Below are 20,189 nucleotides of genomic sequence, written 5' to 3'. Positions count from 1 at the left end.
AGAGCAGCTCTCAGTTGGCTGATTCTAATTGGACAAAGATAAGAAATTATAAAGATCGTCATTTTTGGGGGAGATAACAGAGAATATTCAACTACTGATAATTTTCCATCACGTATGATGCATGGTCAAAAAAAAAAAAGAACTTCTATCTAGCTACTTTTTCTTCTGAATTCTATGGTTGCAAGAAAATTCACAAATGCTAAGGCTAAATTTATATGGCTCCATAGTTTCTAGTCCGATAGAAGTCAACAAAAGCTGCCGCTCGTGGATCATTTTATCGAACAAAGCAACGATTGTATGTCGGAGGAACATTCGAGTTAAAGCCCTGAAAGATGGGATGAACGGTGGCACGAATGGCAGTGGATTAGGTGGTCGTAGTTGGGACCCAGGCTTGGAAATTGAGGTGCCATTTGAACAAAGGCCGGTATGTTCTCAATTCTTTGTATTCATTCCTGGCCTCATCCATTTGATCCAATCTGCAGAAATCAATAGAAAAGACTCATCTCAGTTCACATACTAGTTTAGATTTATACACTATTACTCTGATAGTGTAAAGATTTTATATGCTGTTCTTATTGTCCCACTTGTGATAGAACTTTTCTTTAGCTTAATCATAGAGATTGGTTTGCAATCTCCCTATAACTGACCTGGTTCTGTAAATATTCTTACACTCTCAGTGTAAAAAACTTAAAACTAGTCCTGAGAAGGCCACAAGATCTGCACAGATGAGACATGCCATTATACGATAAACTTCTAATGCAGGTTATAGGATTATTGAAATGATAAAACTGACTCAGTAAATTACTTTTCAACATGTACTAAATTTCTGAAGTTCCATAAGGACGGAGGACTTGATATGGAGATGGGTGAGCAATTTAAAGTATTAACTAAGCTAGTGCTTTTTACCAGGTGAATGAGTACTCATCTCTGAAAGATGAAACTTTATACTCTTGGGCAGAACTGGGTCCAGGGGCCTTCTTCCTACGTCTCGGGGGACTTTGGTTAGTCACTTTCGCAGTTTTGGGAGTACCTATTGCTGCTGCAAGCTTCAATCCTTCAAAGGTAAATTGTTAACTTTGTGCAAGTTCTTTCTCTCAGGAGAGTTCCAAAGTGATTACTCAAGTGTCAATAGTAAACAAAGAGCTTTCGTTTTCTTTCTTCATTTATTTCTAAGTCAAAAATAAAATCAAAGAATCCTCACAATCATTGACATTCAATTTTTCATAATCCTCCTGCAGGATCCTTTAAGATTTCTCCTGGCTGCAAGTACGGGGACTCTTTTTCTTGTTGCACTGATTGTCCTAAGAATTTATCTGGTAAAGTTCTTCAATTGCAGGACTTCAATTTTTTGGTCAAATCATTTAGATCACATTCAATCAATGACCATAATAGGGATAGGAGCTCCGCTGGAGATAGATAATTTGAGAACTTAACTTCTCTAATATTCTACGTAACATTCTAATTCCTGACAATGACCACAATAGGGATGGAGCTATGTTGGAGATAGGCTTTTATCAGCAGTTATACCTTATGAAGAGACTGGATGGTATGATGGGCAGATGTGGGTGAAGCCCCCAGAGGTTAGTGGTCTTTCCTTTGCATACTTATTTAACAGGTTCTTTCTCTTTGCTTCCTCTGTTCCTCCTCATTCCCACAGTAGGAAAATATTGCCAGCTTCAAAATGGATAAATTAGCTTCAATCCAGTTCACTAAAATAGGTCATTTATACTAGTTACATCAAGCACATCTAAGTAAAGTAAGTCAAGTTGAACTCTTTTGTTAAAAAAAGAAGGTTAACAATATGAACTTTAATCATTGACAAACTGAATCTAACAAGTGCTCATGGATATGAAGAATACATAGCTAGCAACAAGGGGGAAATGGTGTAATATTGCTTGACAAGAATTGTATCACATAATAGATAAGAGCAAGCGCCCAGAGCCCTAACGACTAACAGTGAGGTGAAAATGGTCCAATATAGCATGAAATGGACTTAAAATTTGGTATCACAAATAAAACGCGGGAAATGAAGCTACATGTGAAAGCAATAAGTTGTACTTCCTTGTGTTGGTTAAATCATCAGTCCTTGCACAATACCCTTTTCTTCTTAGCACAAACAGCTATACTAAAGATTTCAATAAAATAGGTTCTTACTTTTCATGGTATAGAAATGTAGTTATCTTTCCGTGAAACTTTGAGCAACAGATCTTCTAGAAAGTAATAGCATTATCTTTTACAATAACACTACATGATGGAACAACGTCTATACATGAAGCTAATATTAGTTCCGCACTTGTAATAATTCATGCTCTAAAAGTCTATAGCCACCTGCACTTCTTGAAAAATTTATCAGAATCCAAGCTCTAAAAGTCTGTAATGATGTTGCACGTATGACATTTAATGTGATTATTCCTTGCAGATCTTAGCTCGGGATAGGCTGTTGGGATCTTATAAGGTACCAGATTGATCTATAAAATTCATCAGCTGGTTACATCATATTCTAACTGTCAATAGAGTAGATCTTTCCTATTACGAGCTTGACAAAGCTGAAAGAATTTATTTACCTAGGTGAAACCAGTCATTAAAATGCTGAAGCAAACGCTAGTTGGAACAGGGGCTTTGCTTGTTGCAGCAGTCTCATTATTCATATTTGCAACACCAGTAGAAGATTTTTTCCGCAATACTTTCACAACAAACGAGAACTCATTGAGTTCCACCTCAACAAACAGCACAAATAAACTAGGCATCAGGTAATTCTATTGAAAACTTAAGAAGTACAATACTATAAAATTTCATGAGCTTACGTTGTTTCGCTATGTAATTAAAGGAAAGAAGAACTGTTGCGCTTGCCACTGGAAGTCAAGGAGGACGATGATCTAGCAAAAGCTGCCGCTGAAGCAGCTGATGGAAGGCCAGTTTACTGCAGAGATAGGTATTATCGTGCATTGGCCGGTGGACAGTACTGCAAATGGGAAGACTTAGTTAAATAAGAGGATATATATAAGTGAAGAAAGCTACAGTTAAATTCTGTGATTGCTCAAAAGATCTGTACAATTGAGCCTCTTCTTATAATTTTAACGAAGAAATTTTGATGTTTTATGCATTAGATAATGCGCATGCAAAGAACAAAAGAAAGAGAATCATAACCCAAAATGTTAACACCATCATTGAGTTTTTGGCTAAAATCATCCTTAATCTATACCCAAAACTTAACATACATCCTTCAAGTATTTAAAAGTGAACAAATTTCATCCTTATACTTGAATTTATTAGAAAACTAACAAATACCACAAAAATAAAGCATTATTATTCTTGGATACATCAAAAATACTATCGTGAACTTTTTCGTAATTGAGTTTTGCATTATGCAATATCTTTTAATTTGACTTTTATTTAATTTATTTTTCATGTAATTTGATATTAAAAGTATTATTAGCTGAATATGTTTCTTCTCAATTAAATATGCTAGAAGCGGCGTTTGTTGGAGAATTCCGCTTCTAATAATGTAGAATAAAATTTAAATGCGAGACAGAATCAATATTTTGATTACTTCAATATGTGATTGATCCAAAAATTTATTAATCTAAATACAATTTGACTTTGAAAAAGGTAAAGATAATTAAACTTTAACTTCTTTACGTTATTAAATGAGAAAAAGACCAGATCATGTATCCTCACACCCTTCAAATATTTTTTTTGTTTCAATAATTAATGGTTTCTAAGATTTTTAATATTTTCTTAAAAACTTCTTATAGCAAATAATGAAATTATATAAAAAACTTTTGTTGATAGTCACATGAACTAATCGTGTTTTTATAAGATCCTTTAGTTTTTTAGCAATATTTAATATAAGGATGAAAATTATTTCCTTTTAAGTACTTGAATGATGTTTTCTGCTAAGAATGATACATTAAGAATCTAGTTTAATTTTGTGATATAACTTAAAAGAATGTTTTTAGCCAAAAACTCTCCAATCAAAATGCCTATGTGCTGCAAGCCATAATTTGAGGAAAAATAATAGTTTCTCACCTGTTAGAATATTTATCATCATCAAAACCAATACTTGAAACCGATAACAATCTCTCCCTTCACTACGAAAATAAAGTGAACACTGTAAAACAAACAAGGTGGAGGCAAATTTAGGAATCCTTCTTCTTAGGGATGAACCTTTATTCAGTTGTGCTCAAATCTTCCCCTATTAGAGGAACCCTATCTCATAAAAAATTTACTACTACTACTTATAATTTAACACAAATAGAATATATTCTCCAATTCATACAATTGCGGCAGCACTCCTTGAGTGTCAGAATCAGCAGCAAAAGATTACATAATACAGACAGTATTGTCAACTATTAAAAATTTGAGGATTTACGAGTTAAATGTTTTAACCCTAAAATCTAATCACTAACATTCTAGCATGATTCAAGCCAAAATTTGTTATTTTCAACTTTTAATTACTACTGTTCTTTGCCAGTTTTTGTTTATCCGTCTTGCTATAGAGTGGGATTACGAGAAAGGCAGAAGTACTTACCTGAATTAACTTGGCAGTAGGCAAAAGCTCCTTAATAGATATCCAAATTTTTAAATCAATTATGTTACAACACTACTACTGGTCTTGCTATTCATGTAAGATAGCGGGCCTTTACTTCCAACAAGGCCTTTATGCATTCAAAATGACGGAGAAAATGATAAATATATCCTCGATGTATTGTAAATGGTACAAAAATATTCTTCGTCATTTTTTTGGGATATTGGTGTTCCCGTCGTCCATAAATTAGAGCACATATACCCTTCACTCTAACGAAGGGACAGGGACACCAATGTCCCAAAAGTATGACGGGAGGAACATCAATGTTTTAAAAATATGACGATAGAAGCATAAATGTCCCAAAAGTATAAAGGCAGGAACACTAATATTTCAAAAATATGACGAAAAATATTTACACATCATTTAAAATAATTTGGGAGTATATCTGTTCTTTTTCCAAAAATGTAACCAAAGAATTTAAAGTTTGGGCATTTTATAGAGATGCCCACAGAGATCTCACATACTTGGGGCTATGCATTCATTCGAAAGTTTTCCAAATTTTGGATTTCTTTTTTTGCTTCCACATAGAGTTAAACCGATTCAGTAATTGCATAATAATAACATTTAAAATTACACACACTGATAGTGTGAAAGATTTCCTCTATTAGTCTAGTTTTTTTAAAATCATAATATGCAATGTTATCGACAAGGTTATTATATGTGGTATCGGTATACACTAAGTTAGCGTTTGACCATAAATTTTTAAATATTTTTGATAAATATTATTTGAGATAAAAATTTGAGTGAAATTTTACCATGTGTTTGTCCATAAGATTTGTGAAATATATTTCACTTTTTTAGAAAAATATGATTTATGCCCATAAGTTTTAAAAACTATCAAAACTAACTATAAGTTTGTATTACAAGTCAATTGGTTGTTCGTTACAATAATAACAAATAGTGTCCATGGCACTAGTGAGTGCAACAAGCATCATTCAGTACATTGTGAAGTAGACGAATCACATGACTTTTGACTTTGTTACCTTGAACTAATTTTTCATCATTTTCATCAACAATCATATCATTATTTAATATTCACTAAATATTTCATCACTATTTTGGTGTTGACGTAAAAAATTATGTAATAGAACGGAAACAACTATTACAGAGGGTGTTTTTTAAAAGATAAAAGTTTGGGGTAAAATTTTAATTTTTAAAATATCACAAATAATAAGATTTGACCGAAATACTAGAAAAAACTAGTACTTGGAAATTTAAGAAATTTGCCAAAAATATTTGTCAAATAATGGCAAATTGTATGGACAAACATTATTTGTCAATTTTTTTCCCAAATATTATTTGGAAAATCTATGGCCAAATGAATATACTTAATAGTTAATTATTTATATGTCCTATTTGAATTAAGGGAAAATGCACAAAGTACTCCCTCAACCTTATACTAAGGTCTTATTACTCCTGCACTTATTTTATAAATAATTTTCTATCCCTTTTCGGCCTACGTGGCACTAGATTGAAAAAAAAAGTCAACCAGCGTTACACCCATAAGATAGTGCCACGTAGATCGAAAAGGGCTAGAAAATTATTAATAAAATAAGTTTAGGGGTAATAGGATCTTAGTATAGTATAATTGTGCCTCTGAAATTTTGGACATAAATTAAGGGGGTTACTTGTGCATTATTCCTTAAATTAATGATCTAAAGTAAATAATAAATATTTAAATGCCTATGAGCCATTTTATTAGAAGTAAAATAAGTATCTTAAAATTAAATTATTATTTAATATATAGATATATCATTTTTTAGACAAATTAAAAAGAAAAGAATTTTATAAAAGAGATAGGAGAAAAAAATATTTATTTTTTTTGGGTTGTTTTGATTAGACAATTGCTCTACCCATTTGCATGTCCTGGACACATGATTGGATTTGAACGTCTTAAAAGTTAAAAGTTAGTTAAATTTATTTTTTAATTATTGAGAGTATTTAGTATTATTAAAAATAAATTAAAAGTAAAAATAAAAATTTGCTTACTGTTATATTTAATTTAAAATATATTTTAATTTAATTTTTTATTTTTTAAGTCAGTACAAACGACTATTAAAGGAAGATGTGAAGTTATTACCTAGTCAGTTGGTGAGTTGGCAGGAAAGAGAGGCGTAAAGACATTGAATCAGCTTAAGAGCACAACATGCAAATTTTCAGTCAAAACGTCTTTTTTCTCGCTTTTATGTCGCATTTATAAATCAAAGAGTTCAGATAGTAGCCTATGTTTTTTTTTTTGTAATATCAATAGTTGGGTAATATTGATTTATATACTCCTCATTTCAAGTTTGACATGAGAATTTTGATAAAACTAAATTGCAATTTACAATCTTATTAATGTGTACTAACTAGCTGAACAAGAAAATTAATTTGTTATGATTATTACTCTGGTCACTATATTAAATGCTCACGCCTAATTACCAGATAATATATACTTATCATTTATCTCACGGTACCATCGACATGCATATTCATATGTTTGACCATACTGATTAGAGGAGAGTGTTTTTATGCATTACAACTCACAATTATATTGGTCCTAAACACTTATTTTTGAATTATTTTTTTAGGGGGTGGGGTGCGTCTGTAAAAATATCAGAAAATATTTGCCATTTTAAAATATCTCCTCTAAAAATCGACAGTTGGACCAACAAAAAATAAATTCACATGAAGTATATGCTAGTTCATTAACTCGTTGTCAATCTGAAGTCATAATAAGTAAATGAAATTATGACAATGTTATTTACAACTAAAATAATAGTAATAATATACTATTATTTATAATGTTTTATATACCGTGGTGTTAGTAAATATTATAAGTTTCAAAAGCTAGAAATTCGCTACTCTCTATATATAGTATTTGATTAAGCAATATAACTAGACATTGTGTGGACTAGAGTGTGAACAAATTTATCGGGCTTTATTCACATCCCTGCACGATCCAAGGGGCCCATATTGGGTCAACGGGTCTGACTGTTGTACATGTTAAATCAATATCTGGCTTAACTTAACCTCAAATAGAGGATCTAATGGGCTTAGATATGATATCATGTTATTTGAATCTTTATCCTAAATATTTAACCTCAAAATCAAGATCAAAAAGAAAAAAACTGTCAAATCATATAATCCTGAGATCTTGTCCCAATCCAAATGTGGGGTCATCACAAATGTAATTATACCCGAGAAAGTTACAATTATATAACAAACATGATAAGATAATTTGCAAAATATTCCCAAATGGAGCCTTGTACAAAATCTTCAAGGTAACTACAATCAATAGGACATATAAAGAGAAAACTGTCGATACATATTTTCTTGCATGTATCCTACAAAGAAAGAAAGAAAATATCCAAAAAGCTTTTTTTTTCGGCCAAAGTGTTCAAAATCCGTATTGGAGCTTCGATCGAATTTGAATTGCGCTTTGTAAGATCCATTCGAGGTGATGCTCCCAACAAAATTTTCTTTCATACTTGAGCTCGAACATAAAATCTCTAGTTAAGGATGAAACACTATGCACCACAACTTAATATACAAAAAAGAAAAAAAAATTACGCATACATTTGGTAGTTGGTTTACTAACTAATATCATTATATATCTATATAATTCTTGCCATCATTCGGATTAAGCTTCTTTTTGCCTGTTAACGAACTCTAACCAAAAAACCAAACTTGAAAGTTGTGATATCCTTATTTTATGTGGGAAAGTTATATATTTCTTTTCAAAATTATTTTATCATGCTCCAAGACTACAAGTAAAATAGATCGATCCTAAAATCCAGAAATGAATCATATTTTAGAATTAGCGCAATAACTAACTTCTTTATTCGTTTTGTATTTTTATTATCAAGAGCCCTCTAATTCATTCTCCTAATGTTAATAGAATACTAATTTTTGGGACTGGGAGTTCACGTGTTTCTATTGTATTTTACCCCCTACACAAAATGACAATAATATATTCTCCTTTTTCATCGATAATTAGGGGTATCTAACATTAAATAATGTCGATTCGTTTAGTTACTAGACCTTGTCTAGTCTTTGTCTGTTTTTGTTTGAATAGAGCAACTAGAAAAAACAGAGTTCAATAATTGATTTTGTTATAACAGATTACTATATATAACAAAAATGATTAGTAATTGGGAAAACAAGAAAAATAACATAATCATATTAGAACAAAATATATAACTTCAACTCGAAAAGTAAACAATCATGATCATTCGAAATTGGGACATTTGAATTAATTTTCGGAAGGTAGAATTTCGACTTTCACCAATTATCTACCCTTTATTTTTTTTCAGACAAATAAAGTTTACTCCTAAAACTGTAGTACTGGAAGTTGGAAATCTTCAAGTTCTCTTCGTGAAATCTACTTGAGACTTTTTGGAGTGACTTCAAATTAGTCGAGTCGCAAAACAGCTATCCAGATATCAGCTAATAAAAAGAGATTCTATATGAAAACCTATGATTAAAAATGAATGAGTACTTATCACTCTCGTACTTGAACCAATAGTAGGATGGAAGAATTTTGGATTTCTGTTTCTATTCTGGCTTTTCTTGTGCAAATGAGCAAACGGTTAAGTGGAAGGTGAAAAGAGGTTAGCACTGACTACAAAAAATAAAAGACGGAAGATAAAATGATGAAAGGAGAATACGCATTACCATTTTGTACTCTAAATTCTTTGATTACTTGCGTTAAGAAATGTGATTTCTGTGAATGCGATCCTTCTTTTTATAGTCGTTTTTCCTTCTTTAATCTCCATTTATCAGTTATTCTGCTAGGCTGGATCTTCCCAATAATTTCATAAAAAGAAAACAACCTCACCAGTAGCCTCATCACTTCACTACACTTAACACTCTTTTAATTTCCTATATATATTACCTAAAGTTTCTCATTGCTTGTTCATTCAATTCCCTTTATTAATGCAGAAGTCCAAGGGAACTAATGAGTGGAAAAACACAAAAAATAATCAAAATGTCTACATACCCGTTGATAGTTGTAGTTGTTGTACTTGTATGCCTATGTCACATGTCTGTGGCAATGGAGGAGAAGAAAACATACATCATTCACATGGCTAAATCACAAATGCCAGCAACTTTTGATGATCATACTCACTGGTATGATGCGTCCCTCAAATCGGTCTCTGAATCAGCGGAGATGATCTATGTTTATAACAATGTTATCCATGGTTTTGCAGCAAGGCTTACAGCTCAAGAAGCTGAATCCTTAAAGACCCAACCTGGGATTCTATCTGTTTTGTCTGAGGTGATATACCAACTCCACACTACTCGGACACCTCTTTTTTTGGGTCTTGATAACAGACCTGATGTCTTTAATGACTCAGATGCTATGAGTAATGTCATCATTGGTATACTCGATTCAGGGATTTGGCCAGAGAGAAGGAGCTTTGACGATACCGGATTAGGACCTGTTCCCGAGTCATGGAAAGGTGAGTGTGAGTCTGGCATCAATTTCAGTTCTGCCATGTGTAACAGAAAGCTTATTGGAGCGAGGTATTTTTCTAGTGGTTATGAAGCTACTCTTGGACCAATTGATGAGTCCAAGGAGTCTAAATCACCAAGGGACAATGAAGGACATGGAACACACACTGCTTCTACAGCAGCTGGTTCAGTTGTTCAGGGAGCTAGCCTTTTTGGTTATGCTTCAGGAACTGCTCGTGGAATGGCTTATCGTGCCAGAGTTGCCGTCTACAAGGTTTGCTGGCTTGGGAAATGCTTTGGCCCCGACATATTGGCAGGTATGGACAAAGCCATTGATGATAATGTTAATGTGCTTTCATTATCACTTGGTGGAGAGCATTTTGATTTCTACAGCGACGATGTTGCAATTGGAGCATTTGCTGCAATGGAGAAGGGTATTATGGTTTCTTGCTCTGCTGGAAATGCTGGACCCAATCAATTCAGTTTGGCTAACCAAGCACCTTGGATCACCACCGTGGGTGCCGGAACAGTTGACCGTGATTTTCCAGCATATGTAAGCCTTGGCAATGGTAAAAATTTCTCCGGTGTTTCACTTTACGCGGGTGATCCATTACCCAGTGGGATGCTTCCCTTGGTGTATGCAGGTAATGCCAGCAATGCAACCAATGGAAATCTCTGTATAATGGGAACCTTAATTCCTGAGAAAGTTAAAGGCAAAATTGTGCTGTGTGACGGAGGGGTTAACGTCAGAGCTGAAAAGGGTTATGTGGTAAAATCAGCCGGTGGAGCCGGCATGATTTTTGCTAACACAAATGGGCTGGGGCTACTGGCTGACGCCCATTTACTTCCAGCGGCGGCTGTGGGTCAATTAGATGGCGATGAAATCAAGAAGTATATAACATCAGATCCTAATCCAACGGCCACGATTCTTTTTGGAGGAACAATGGTAGGAGTCCAACCAGCACCGATTCTTGCAGCGTTCAGTTCCAGAGGCCCAAATTCCATCACGCCGGAGATACTTAAGCCGGATATCATCGCGCCAGGTGTCAATATTCTGGCCGGTTGGAGCGGTGCAGTCGGTCCTACGGGGTTGCCTGAGGACGATAGACGGGTCGAGTTCAACATTATCTCAGGCACATCCATGTCGTGTCCACACGTGAGTGGCTTAGCGGCTTTGCTCAAAGGAGTCCACCCAGAATGGAGCCCCGCCGCCATTCGTTCGGCGCTCATGACCACCGCTTACACCACCTACAGGAACGGCGGAGCACTACTAGACGTAGCTACCGGAAAACCATCTACACCTTTCGGTCACGGCGCTGGGCACGTGGATCCCGTTTCAGCGGTGAACCCAGGTCTTGTTTACGACATAAACGCCGATGATTACCTCAATTTCCTGTGTGCATTGAAATACAGTCCATCACAAATCAATATCATAGCAAGAAGAAACTTCACATGTGATTCAAGCAAAATATACAGCGTCACAGATTTGAATTACCCTTCGTTTTCAGTTGCATTCCCTGCCGATACCGGTTCAAACACAATCAGATACAGCCGGACACTGACTAATGTTGGACCGTCTGGAACATACAAAGTTGCTGTTACTTTGCCCGATAGTTCCGTGGAAATTATAGTTGAACCTGAAACAGTTAGTTTTACTCAGATTAATGAGAAGATATCGTATAGTGTGAGTTTTACTGCTCCATCAAAGCCCCCATCTACCAATGTATTCGGCAAAATTGAGTGGTCAGATGGGACGCATTTGGTCACTAGTCCAGTTGCAATTTCTTGGTCATGAATTATATGAACAAATTAAAGAGCTATATATAGCTGCTATCGATTTAATGTAAAGTTAATCAAAGAAATTTATGCTTCTTGCTCACAGTGCAGTGATGTTTCGTACCAAGTATTGTATCTGAGTGTGGTTTTAGGTGCTGTATCTCATATACTTTTGACATTATTTTCAGCCAAGTATCACTTAATGCTTCATATATACTTGTATAGATGCATAAATATATGAATCTTTGATTCTTTCGAGATTTCACACTGGTTACAGACCGAACATGTCACTTGGAATGAATAACATGCATGAAGCTCCGAACTGGGGTATAGTCAATACTCTCAAATAAAAAAGAAATTGATCTCGAGTTAATTTCATATCAAATCAAATATCTAGAAATATGTATTGATATCTTATAAAGCTTTTTATTTTGTTAGATAAATAAATTTTTTTTTTACGTCAAAACAAATTCTGTTAAAGAAAATAAAATATGTCATAATTTTAAGAGTCTAGTCTGGCACATATAGACTTTAAGGGCATGGTAGCCTGATAATCCTTCCAAGAAATTAGAGGTGAAGTTTAGAACGAGTCTTGACCATCTAAATTTATTTGGACTTAATTGGTTAAAAATTGAATTGAATTATAATTTGTCCAATTTGACATGCTTAATGTTAATAATTTTAACATACTATTATTTAACTTTTATAGACACAATTGATTTTCAACTCAAGATTTTATTTTTATATTTATTTTTATAAAAAAATTAAAAATGGATAAGTAAATTCTAAAAGATAAAATATAGATAGTAATTATATCTTCAAAATAGGAACACATATTATATCAATGCAAAAAAAGAGTTTTACGACGGACTTAGAATTGGAGGTTAAATTAGGTCCAATTAGGATTCTTTTAGGTTAAGACGTGAATAAATTGAGATTGAACTCAACTCAAATTATCTTGAGCCTAATCCTTGAAATTTAGTATAACTTGATCATGTTACCTATATTTGAGCTCATTTTTAACACTAACAAATGATCAATTTGTTACTGAATTGACGAACTCATAAACTGGTTACACTCTGGTAAACATAGAAATTCATCATAAGTTTGATGATCACACATGTTTTGTCTTACAGCTCATTTCGTCCTAACACTTATTTTTATACTGGATGGTCTTTAAAAATATTAGGAAATAGTTGCCATTTTTTTAATTTTATAATGAAGCATGTATCCTATTCAAAATATCCCCACTTAAAAAAATCAACAGTGGACCAGCAAAAAAGAAATTCATTGAAAGTATATGATAGTCATTAACTCGATCATTGCCAATCTGGCAACACCATAAGTCCACAAGTAAATGAAATTCCACATGACAGTGTTATTTACCAGTTGTAAAATGACAACTAATATTCTACTATATGGTTTATAATGTTCTATACTGTTTATACCGTGTTGTTGACAAATATTATAGGACTAGAAGTTATTCATTCAATGAAAGAAAGTTTTAAGTTTCATAGAAGGTTACCTCAACAAATAAAGAATTTTATGGTAATAATATAATTATTGCTATATTATATTTAATGGTAACAGTAAATTTGGGTGGGTATTAATTGTAACTAACAGTTTATATAAATGTTGTTAAAGGTTTTACTCTCATTAAATGTAATAACATTAACTTAATTATTGCTAAATATTTTTGCGTTATAAGGAAATATTTATTCCCCCTAAATGTCTTTTTGTAGTGACTAGAAATTTTGTACTCTATACATGTTGAAGCTTTTGCCCCAATGTAAGAAATCACGTATGATAGAACATATGTTAGAATGAATTTTGGACTCAATCTCAAAAGCTAGCTCCAAGAAAGAGAATTATTCAAAATCATATAAGAAAAATCACCAATCTCTTCCAAATATAATATGCGATCATTCATATCACCACCCCAACTTGGTTTGTGGACCCCACATCACACTCAATTGAATCGACTTTAATAACATGTTAAATTAATCTCGAATCAAATTAATCGACCTTAAATTCTATATCAAAGAGAGAAGAATTGTCCAGATCATATAAGAAGTCCTAAAATTTCGTCCCAATTAACACATAATATCATTCTCATCAGCAAATCCATGAATGCAAGTATGTAGCCTACACCCAAGAATGTCACATTCAAATAATGAAAGACTCGATTAGATAATTTGCAAATATATTCCCAGGTCTTATACTATTCAACTGTCATTACACGTACTTTTTCCTAATTTGAAAGAAGCAAGAAAAATATATACAAGATTACTTGTACATTTTGTAGTTCATTTATTAACTAATAATATCATTATATATATTTGTATAATTCTTGCCAGCAATTGGATTAAGCTTGCTCTTGCTTGTTTCCAGATCATACTCTAACTATAAACAAAACTTAAAAGCTTTTGATTTCCTTATTTTAATTGTGAAAGGTACATCTTTATTTTCAAAATTATTCTATTATATGTTCAAAGGCTACTAGAAAAGGTAGTCTCAAACACTACAAGTCCTCTATTTCATAGTATATAATAGTACAAATTTTGGGACACGGGATTCACAAACAATTAAAATATCTCGTTTTTCATCGATAATTAGGGTATCTACCATTAAATAATGTTTGATTTGTTTAATTACTAGACCCCGCACCTACGTTGAACCTTGTCTGTTCTTGTTTGAATAAAGCAACTACAAAAAAACAGAATTTCAATAATTATTTTTGTCTTAATTAGTCAACAAGAAAATAAATACTAAAATATTTAGTGATGGTATATCTAATTTAAACTCGAAAAACAAAACATGGTAATAGTTAGAAAATAGGATATTTGAATTAATTTAACATCTCACCAACCATCTACCTCCTCCTTCTTCTTCTTTTTTTTTTCCACACAAATAAATGTTACTCCTAACACTAAAAGCTACTCCATTTCTGTATGGACCCGTGAACCACTATTGTTCATAATGGTAAAGATTTATTTCTCCTTTTATCTTTATTATTATAGTTATTGGAAGTTGGAAATCGTCAAGCCTCTTCATGAAATCTACAGCATTTATTAATCGAAGTGTCCTTCAGCAATGAATTTCCCTACCAACTGAAATCTGTAAAAAAAAATAAAAAATCTACGGAATACTTTGCTCCATATCCTCATTGCGAAACTATGATTGAGAATAAAAGAGTACTCACCATCTTTGCGGATGGCCATTAATGTAGGTAAAAAGAAAATGAAATTTGGATGGCAACTTGAAGAATTTTGCGATTCTGTTTTTTTTTTCTTTTTTGTAGCTTTTCTTGTGCAAATGAGCAAATGGTAAAGTGGAAGGTGAAAAGAGGTTCACTGACTAGAAAAGAAAAAAAGAAGTGGATAAAAAGGCGGACTGGAAGATAACGTGATGAAAGGAGAATGAAATTCTTTGATTTCATACGTTAAGAAATGTGATCCTTCTTTTTTTACTCTTTAATCTTTATTTTATCACTTGGTCTGCTAGGCTGGCTGTTTCCAATCATTCATAAAAAGAAAACAACATCAACATCTAGCCCCACTCTTTTAATTTTCCTATATATATTACCTTAAGTTTCTCATTGCTTGTTCATCCACTCCCTCTTATTAATGCAGCAGTCCAAGCGAAAAATTAATCAAAAATGTCTACATACACACTACTAGTTGTTGTACTTGTGTGCCTATGTCACATGTCTGTGGCAATGGTGGAGAAGAAAACATACATCATTCACATGGCTAAATCACAAATGCCAGCAATATTTGATGATCATACTCACTGGTATGACGCGTCCCTCAAATCCGTCTCTGAATCAGCAGAGATGATCTATGTTTATAAAAACGTTGTTCATGGTTTTGCAGCAAGGCTTACAGCTCGACAAGCTGAATCCTTAGAGACCCAACCTGGGATTCTCTCTGTTTTGCCTGAGCTGATATACCAACTCCACACTACTCGGACACCTCTTTTTTTGGGACTTGATAGAAGTGTTAATATCTTTCCTGAGTCCGATGCTATGAGTGATGTCATTGTCGGAGTACTCGATACAGGGGTTTGGCCGGAGAGAAAGAGCTTTGACGATACTGGATTTGGACCTGTACCAGATTCGTGGAAAGGTGAGTGTGAGTCCAGCAACAACTTCAGTTCTGCCATGTGTAACAGAAAGCTTGTTGGAGCGAGGTATTTTTCTAGGGGTTATGAAACTACTCTTGGACCAATTGATGAGTCCAAGGAGTCTAAATCTCCTAGGGATGATGATGGACATGGAACACACACTGCTTCGACAGCAGCTGGTTCAGTTGTTCAGGGTGCTAGCCTTTTTGGTTATGCTTCAGGAACTGCTCGTGGAATGGCCTATCGTGCCAGAGTTGCCATGTACAAAGTTTGCTGGCTTGGGGGATGTTTTAACTCTGACATATTGGCAGGGATGGACAAAGCCATTGATGATAAAGTTGATGTGCTTTCATTATCACTTGGTGGAAGCACACCAGATTACTACAAAGATAGCATTGCAATTGGAGCTTTTGCTGCTATGGAGAAGGGTATTTTGGTTTCTTGCTCTGCTGGAAATGCTGGACCTAATCAATTCAGTTTGGCCAACCAAGCACCTTGGATCACCACAGTCGGTGCTGGAACAATTGACCGTGATTTTCCAGCATATGTAAGCCTTGGCAATGGTAAAAATTTCTCCGGCGTTTCACTTTACGCGGGTGATTCATTACTTAATAAAATGCTTCCCTTGGTGTATGCTGGTAATGCCAGCAATGTAACCAGTGGAAATCTCTGTATGATGGGTACCTTAATTCCTGAGAAAGTTAAAGGAAAAATTGTGCTGTGTGACAGAGGGATTAGCGCTCGAGTCCAAAAGGGTTTTGTGGTAAAAGAGGCTGGTGGAGCCGGCATGGTTTTGGCTAACACCGCAGCAAATGGGGAGGAACTAGTGGCTGACGCCCATTTACTTCCAGCGGCGGCGGTGGGTCAAAAAGCCGGTGATGTAATCAAGAAATATTTATTCTCAGATCCTAATCCAACGGCCGAAATTCTTTTTGGAGGAACAAAAGTAGACATCGAACCGTCACCGGTTGTCGCAGCGTTCAGTTCTAGAGGCCCAAATTCAATCACCCCGGAGATACTCAAACCGGATATTATCGCGCCCGGTGTAAACATTCTGGCCGGTTGGACCGGAGCCGTCGGCCCGACGGGGATGGCAGAGGACGATAGACGGGTCGAGTTCAACATTATCTCAGGCACATCCATGTCGTGTCCACACGTGAGCGGCTTGGCGGCTTTGATAAAAGGAGTCCACCCAGAATGGAGCCCCGCCGCCATTCGTTCGGCGCTCATGACCTCCGCTTACACCGTCTACAAGAACGGCGGAGCACTAGTAGATGTCGCCACCGGAAAACCATCTACACCTTTCGACCACGGCGCTGGACACGTGGATCCCGTTTCGGCAGTGAACCCAGGTCTTGTTTACGACATAAACGCCGATGATTACCTCAATTTCATGTGTGCATTGAAATACACTCCATCACAAATCAACAGCTTAGCGAGAAGAAACTTCACGTGTGATTCAAGCAAAACATACAGCGTCACAGATTTGAATTACCCTTCATTTGCTGTTTCATTCGTTGCCGGGAGTGACGGTTCAAACACAATCAAGTACAGCCGGACATTGACTAATGTTGGACCGGCTGGAACATACAAAGTTACAGTTTCTTCCCCAAATAGTTCAGTGAAAATTATAGTTGAGCCTGAAACATTGAGTTTCACTCAGATTAATGAGAAGAAATCGTATACAGTGAGTTTTACTGCTCCATCAAAGTCCTCAGCTACGGATGTATTCGGTAGAATTGAGTGGTCAGATGGGAAGCATGTGGTTAGTAGTCCAGTTGCAATTTCTTGGTCATGAATAATATGAAGACATAGCTATAGCTTCTGTTAATTTTATGTATAAGTTGATGTTTTTCTGCTTTTAAGTTTCATTCCAGCACAAAAGTTTGTAGCTGGTCTCAAGATTTTTTTATGGATAACATGAAAGAATCAAAGAAATGTATGCCTTATACAATATCTTGCTCACTGTACGGTATTTTAAGCAATTCTAATTGTGAACTGTACCTACATACATCTCTTATCTCTGTGGTTTTGTTGAACTGTATCTCGTATACCAAGTATCGTAAGCAATTCTAATTGTCCTCATCTAATGTACGTCCACTTACGTTAGTTTTCGTTCAATCGAAAGTCTGATAGTTAGCCTCTCTTCTTTCTCCTACTTAAGCTTAAGCTTGAGGTAACCATATTGAATTCAAAGGTGGAATCAGAAATTTTAATAAGAGGTTCAAAAAGCTTTATACATAGTCAGATAAACTAGGAGAAGGGGGTTCGACATATAATATATGTACATATGAAATTGTTTTAACCATGTATAAATAATATAATTTTTCGCCAATAACCCCCTTCGTCGATAAATCGAACCCAAACAAGTTATTGGTTATTGGATTTTTGATGGGTTTATAAAAAAAATTTATTTGGTTATTGGTTTCGTATTGATTTTTACTATTGAATTACTGGGTAAACCGATAACCCAATAAGACGGTAATAATTTACTATTTTACCCTTCCTAATTATTAAACATTAGTAATAATTTAATATATAATTAGACACTATAACTATATCAAATTATTAGTACTCTAGCAACTTCACAGTAGGCCGCTTTACTTGTTTTTACTATTTACTCAAAATCTAAAGATTAAAGTAAGGGGTTCACAATTGGAGCTATTTGATTTTAGTTTGTCTTGTTGGACTAGTTTATTTTGGTTTTTGTTTGTAATTGTAGGTTGTAACATTTGCAAGTTTGTAAAGATCCGTAATTTGATCAACATAAAAAATTTCATACTATGTTTTGGTGATAACATGTAATTATAGATTTTGTACTATATTTTCTCTTATTGATGTAATTTCTCATTATTTTTCTTGTTTCACTATATCAAAGCATTTAGAAAAGTAAGAAGGCATAATATTTTACGAATATTTTCTTATTAGGTAAACCAAATCAATAATGATCAAAAATCGATAATGAATATCTTATTGATTTATTATTAGGTTAGCATATTTAAAAACTGAAAATTGATAAATCGAACCAATAATATATAAAATCGAACCGAACCATAGAGAGGAATGATTGATAAGTCGAAATAATTGTCAGTGCTTAATAGACAATCCAAAATATTCATTGCTGGCTATGGATAGATGATGTTTATCAACTTCGATAGTTATTGCTATCATATGTACACAATTGGAGTAAGCAATCATCAACTTCAGTACTAATTGGCTTTCCCATTCCATAAGATGATAAATGATTCACATTGGACATCTTTATTATTGTTAATATGGTTATAATTGTACTAAGCTATTTGCAAATTAATGTATATTCTGTATAAAGTCAAAACTCCATGATTGCTGTCTTCATCCCAAAATAATAGTTGTCATTTAAATTCATTTCATATCCATCATTGTCTTTTACTCTCTAGGTCCCTCAAGAAACTAAATAAGTTTTTATAAATAATTTATTTTGATTAATTAATTAATCAATGAATATGAGTTAATCATTTAGTTATTCTATATTGATCAAATTCATACTTTCAAAATTATTACTCCTTCTCTTCACTTTTAATTGTCATGTAACAATTTAGAAAGTCAATTTGACTAACTTTTCAAAGTGAACATAGATTATATTAATTTGATATTTTAAACAAAAAAAATTTAATATTAAAAAAACGAGTACTATAAATTACACTTTTTTATATGTCAATACGATGAAACAATATATCGTAAAATGAGGATAAAAAACTTATTGTTAGACTCTAAAAAGGGAAACCATAACAATTAAAGGTGGACAAATGTAATAGCTCTCAAGAATAAAATAGAAACAATAGTATTATTTATATATTTATTTTGTGGAATGACAAGTATTAAGAAACATTTATTTTTAGCAAAGACAATATATAAAAAGGAACAAATGGAGCATTCCTAAAGTGACACATACTTTGAAACGAACGAAGGGAGCATTCCTAAAGTGACACATACTTTGGGACGTTGTTAAAGTAACACTTATTTTGAAAAGAAAGAAATATACGTTGCTTTGAAAATACAAAAAATAGAATAAAATAAATATATATATTTATATTTTAATCTATGCAAGAAACAAACGTAGTTTTCATGAAACAGTTGTATGAAGAGACTTTTTGTTACTCCTGTTATAGACCAAACTAAAAATAAATCGGCTGGAAGAGAAACTACCAACACTTCAACTGGACTGTTTATGTGCACTCAAATCAAACTTCATTAGACTTCAATGCAACACAAAAACAAAATTAGT

The 20,189-nt window shown here is 33.8% G+C and overlaps 3 protein-coding genes and 1 long non-coding RNA gene across 4 annotated transcripts; 3 read left to right on the top strand and 1 right to left on the bottom strand.

Moving 5' to 3' along the window:
- Nucleotides 1-39: 39 nt before the first annotated feature.
- Nucleotides 40-4,666, bottom strand: LOC109119613 (uncharacterized). Its single transcript, XR_003245787.2, has 6 exons — nt 4,532-4,666; nt 4,030-4,111; nt 2,565-2,962; nt 1,528-1,674; nt 648-717; nt 40-476 (listed from the first exon to the last, which is right to left on the bottom strand). It is a non-coding gene; the product is annotated as an uncharacterized lncRNA (long non-coding RNA).
- On the top strand, nt 197-3,106 carry LOC101254550 (protein CONSERVED IN THE GREEN LINEAGE AND DIATOMS 27, chloroplastic). Its single transcript, XM_010317701.4, has 7 exons — nt 197-424; nt 910-1,062; nt 1,239-1,316; nt 1,485-1,580; nt 2,420-2,455; nt 2,569-2,750; nt 2,828-3,106. Exons 1-7 carry the CDS (start codon nt 197-199, stop codon nt 2,988-2,990), a joined length of 936 nt encoding a protein of 311 aa, XP_010316003.1. The 3' UTR covers nt 2,991-3,106.
- A 1,599-nt stretch (nt 4,667-6,265) lies between the features above and the next one.
- LOC101255047 (subtilisin-like protease SBT1.7) lies at nt 6,266-11,903 on the top strand. Its single transcript, XM_004231854.5, has one exon. It carries the CDS (start codon nt 9,528-9,530, stop codon nt 11,817-11,819), a length of 2,292 nt encoding a protein of 763 aa, XP_004231902.2. The 5' UTR covers nt 6,266-9,527; the 3' UTR covers nt 11,820-11,903.
- Nucleotides 11,904-14,535: 2,632 nt separating this feature from the next.
- On the top strand, nt 14,536-17,879 carry LOC101255349 (subtilisin-like protease SBT1.7). The gene has a single exon (XM_004231855.5). The coding sequence runs from the start codon at nt 15,459-15,461 to the stop codon at nt 17,721-17,723; it is 2,265 nt and encodes a 754-aa protein (XP_004231903.1). The 5' UTR covers nt 14,536-15,458; the 3' UTR covers nt 17,724-17,879.
- Nucleotides 17,880-20,189: the final 2,310 nt, after the last annotated feature.

Source organism: Solanum lycopersicum, chromosome 2 (genome assembly GCF_036512215.1).
Source record: "Solanum lycopersicum chromosome 2, SLM_r2.1".
Taxonomy (NCBI): domain Eukaryota; kingdom Viridiplantae; phylum Streptophyta; class Magnoliopsida; order Solanales; family Solanaceae; genus Solanum; species Solanum lycopersicum.
This window is presented reverse-complemented; position numbering and strand designations above follow the sequence as displayed.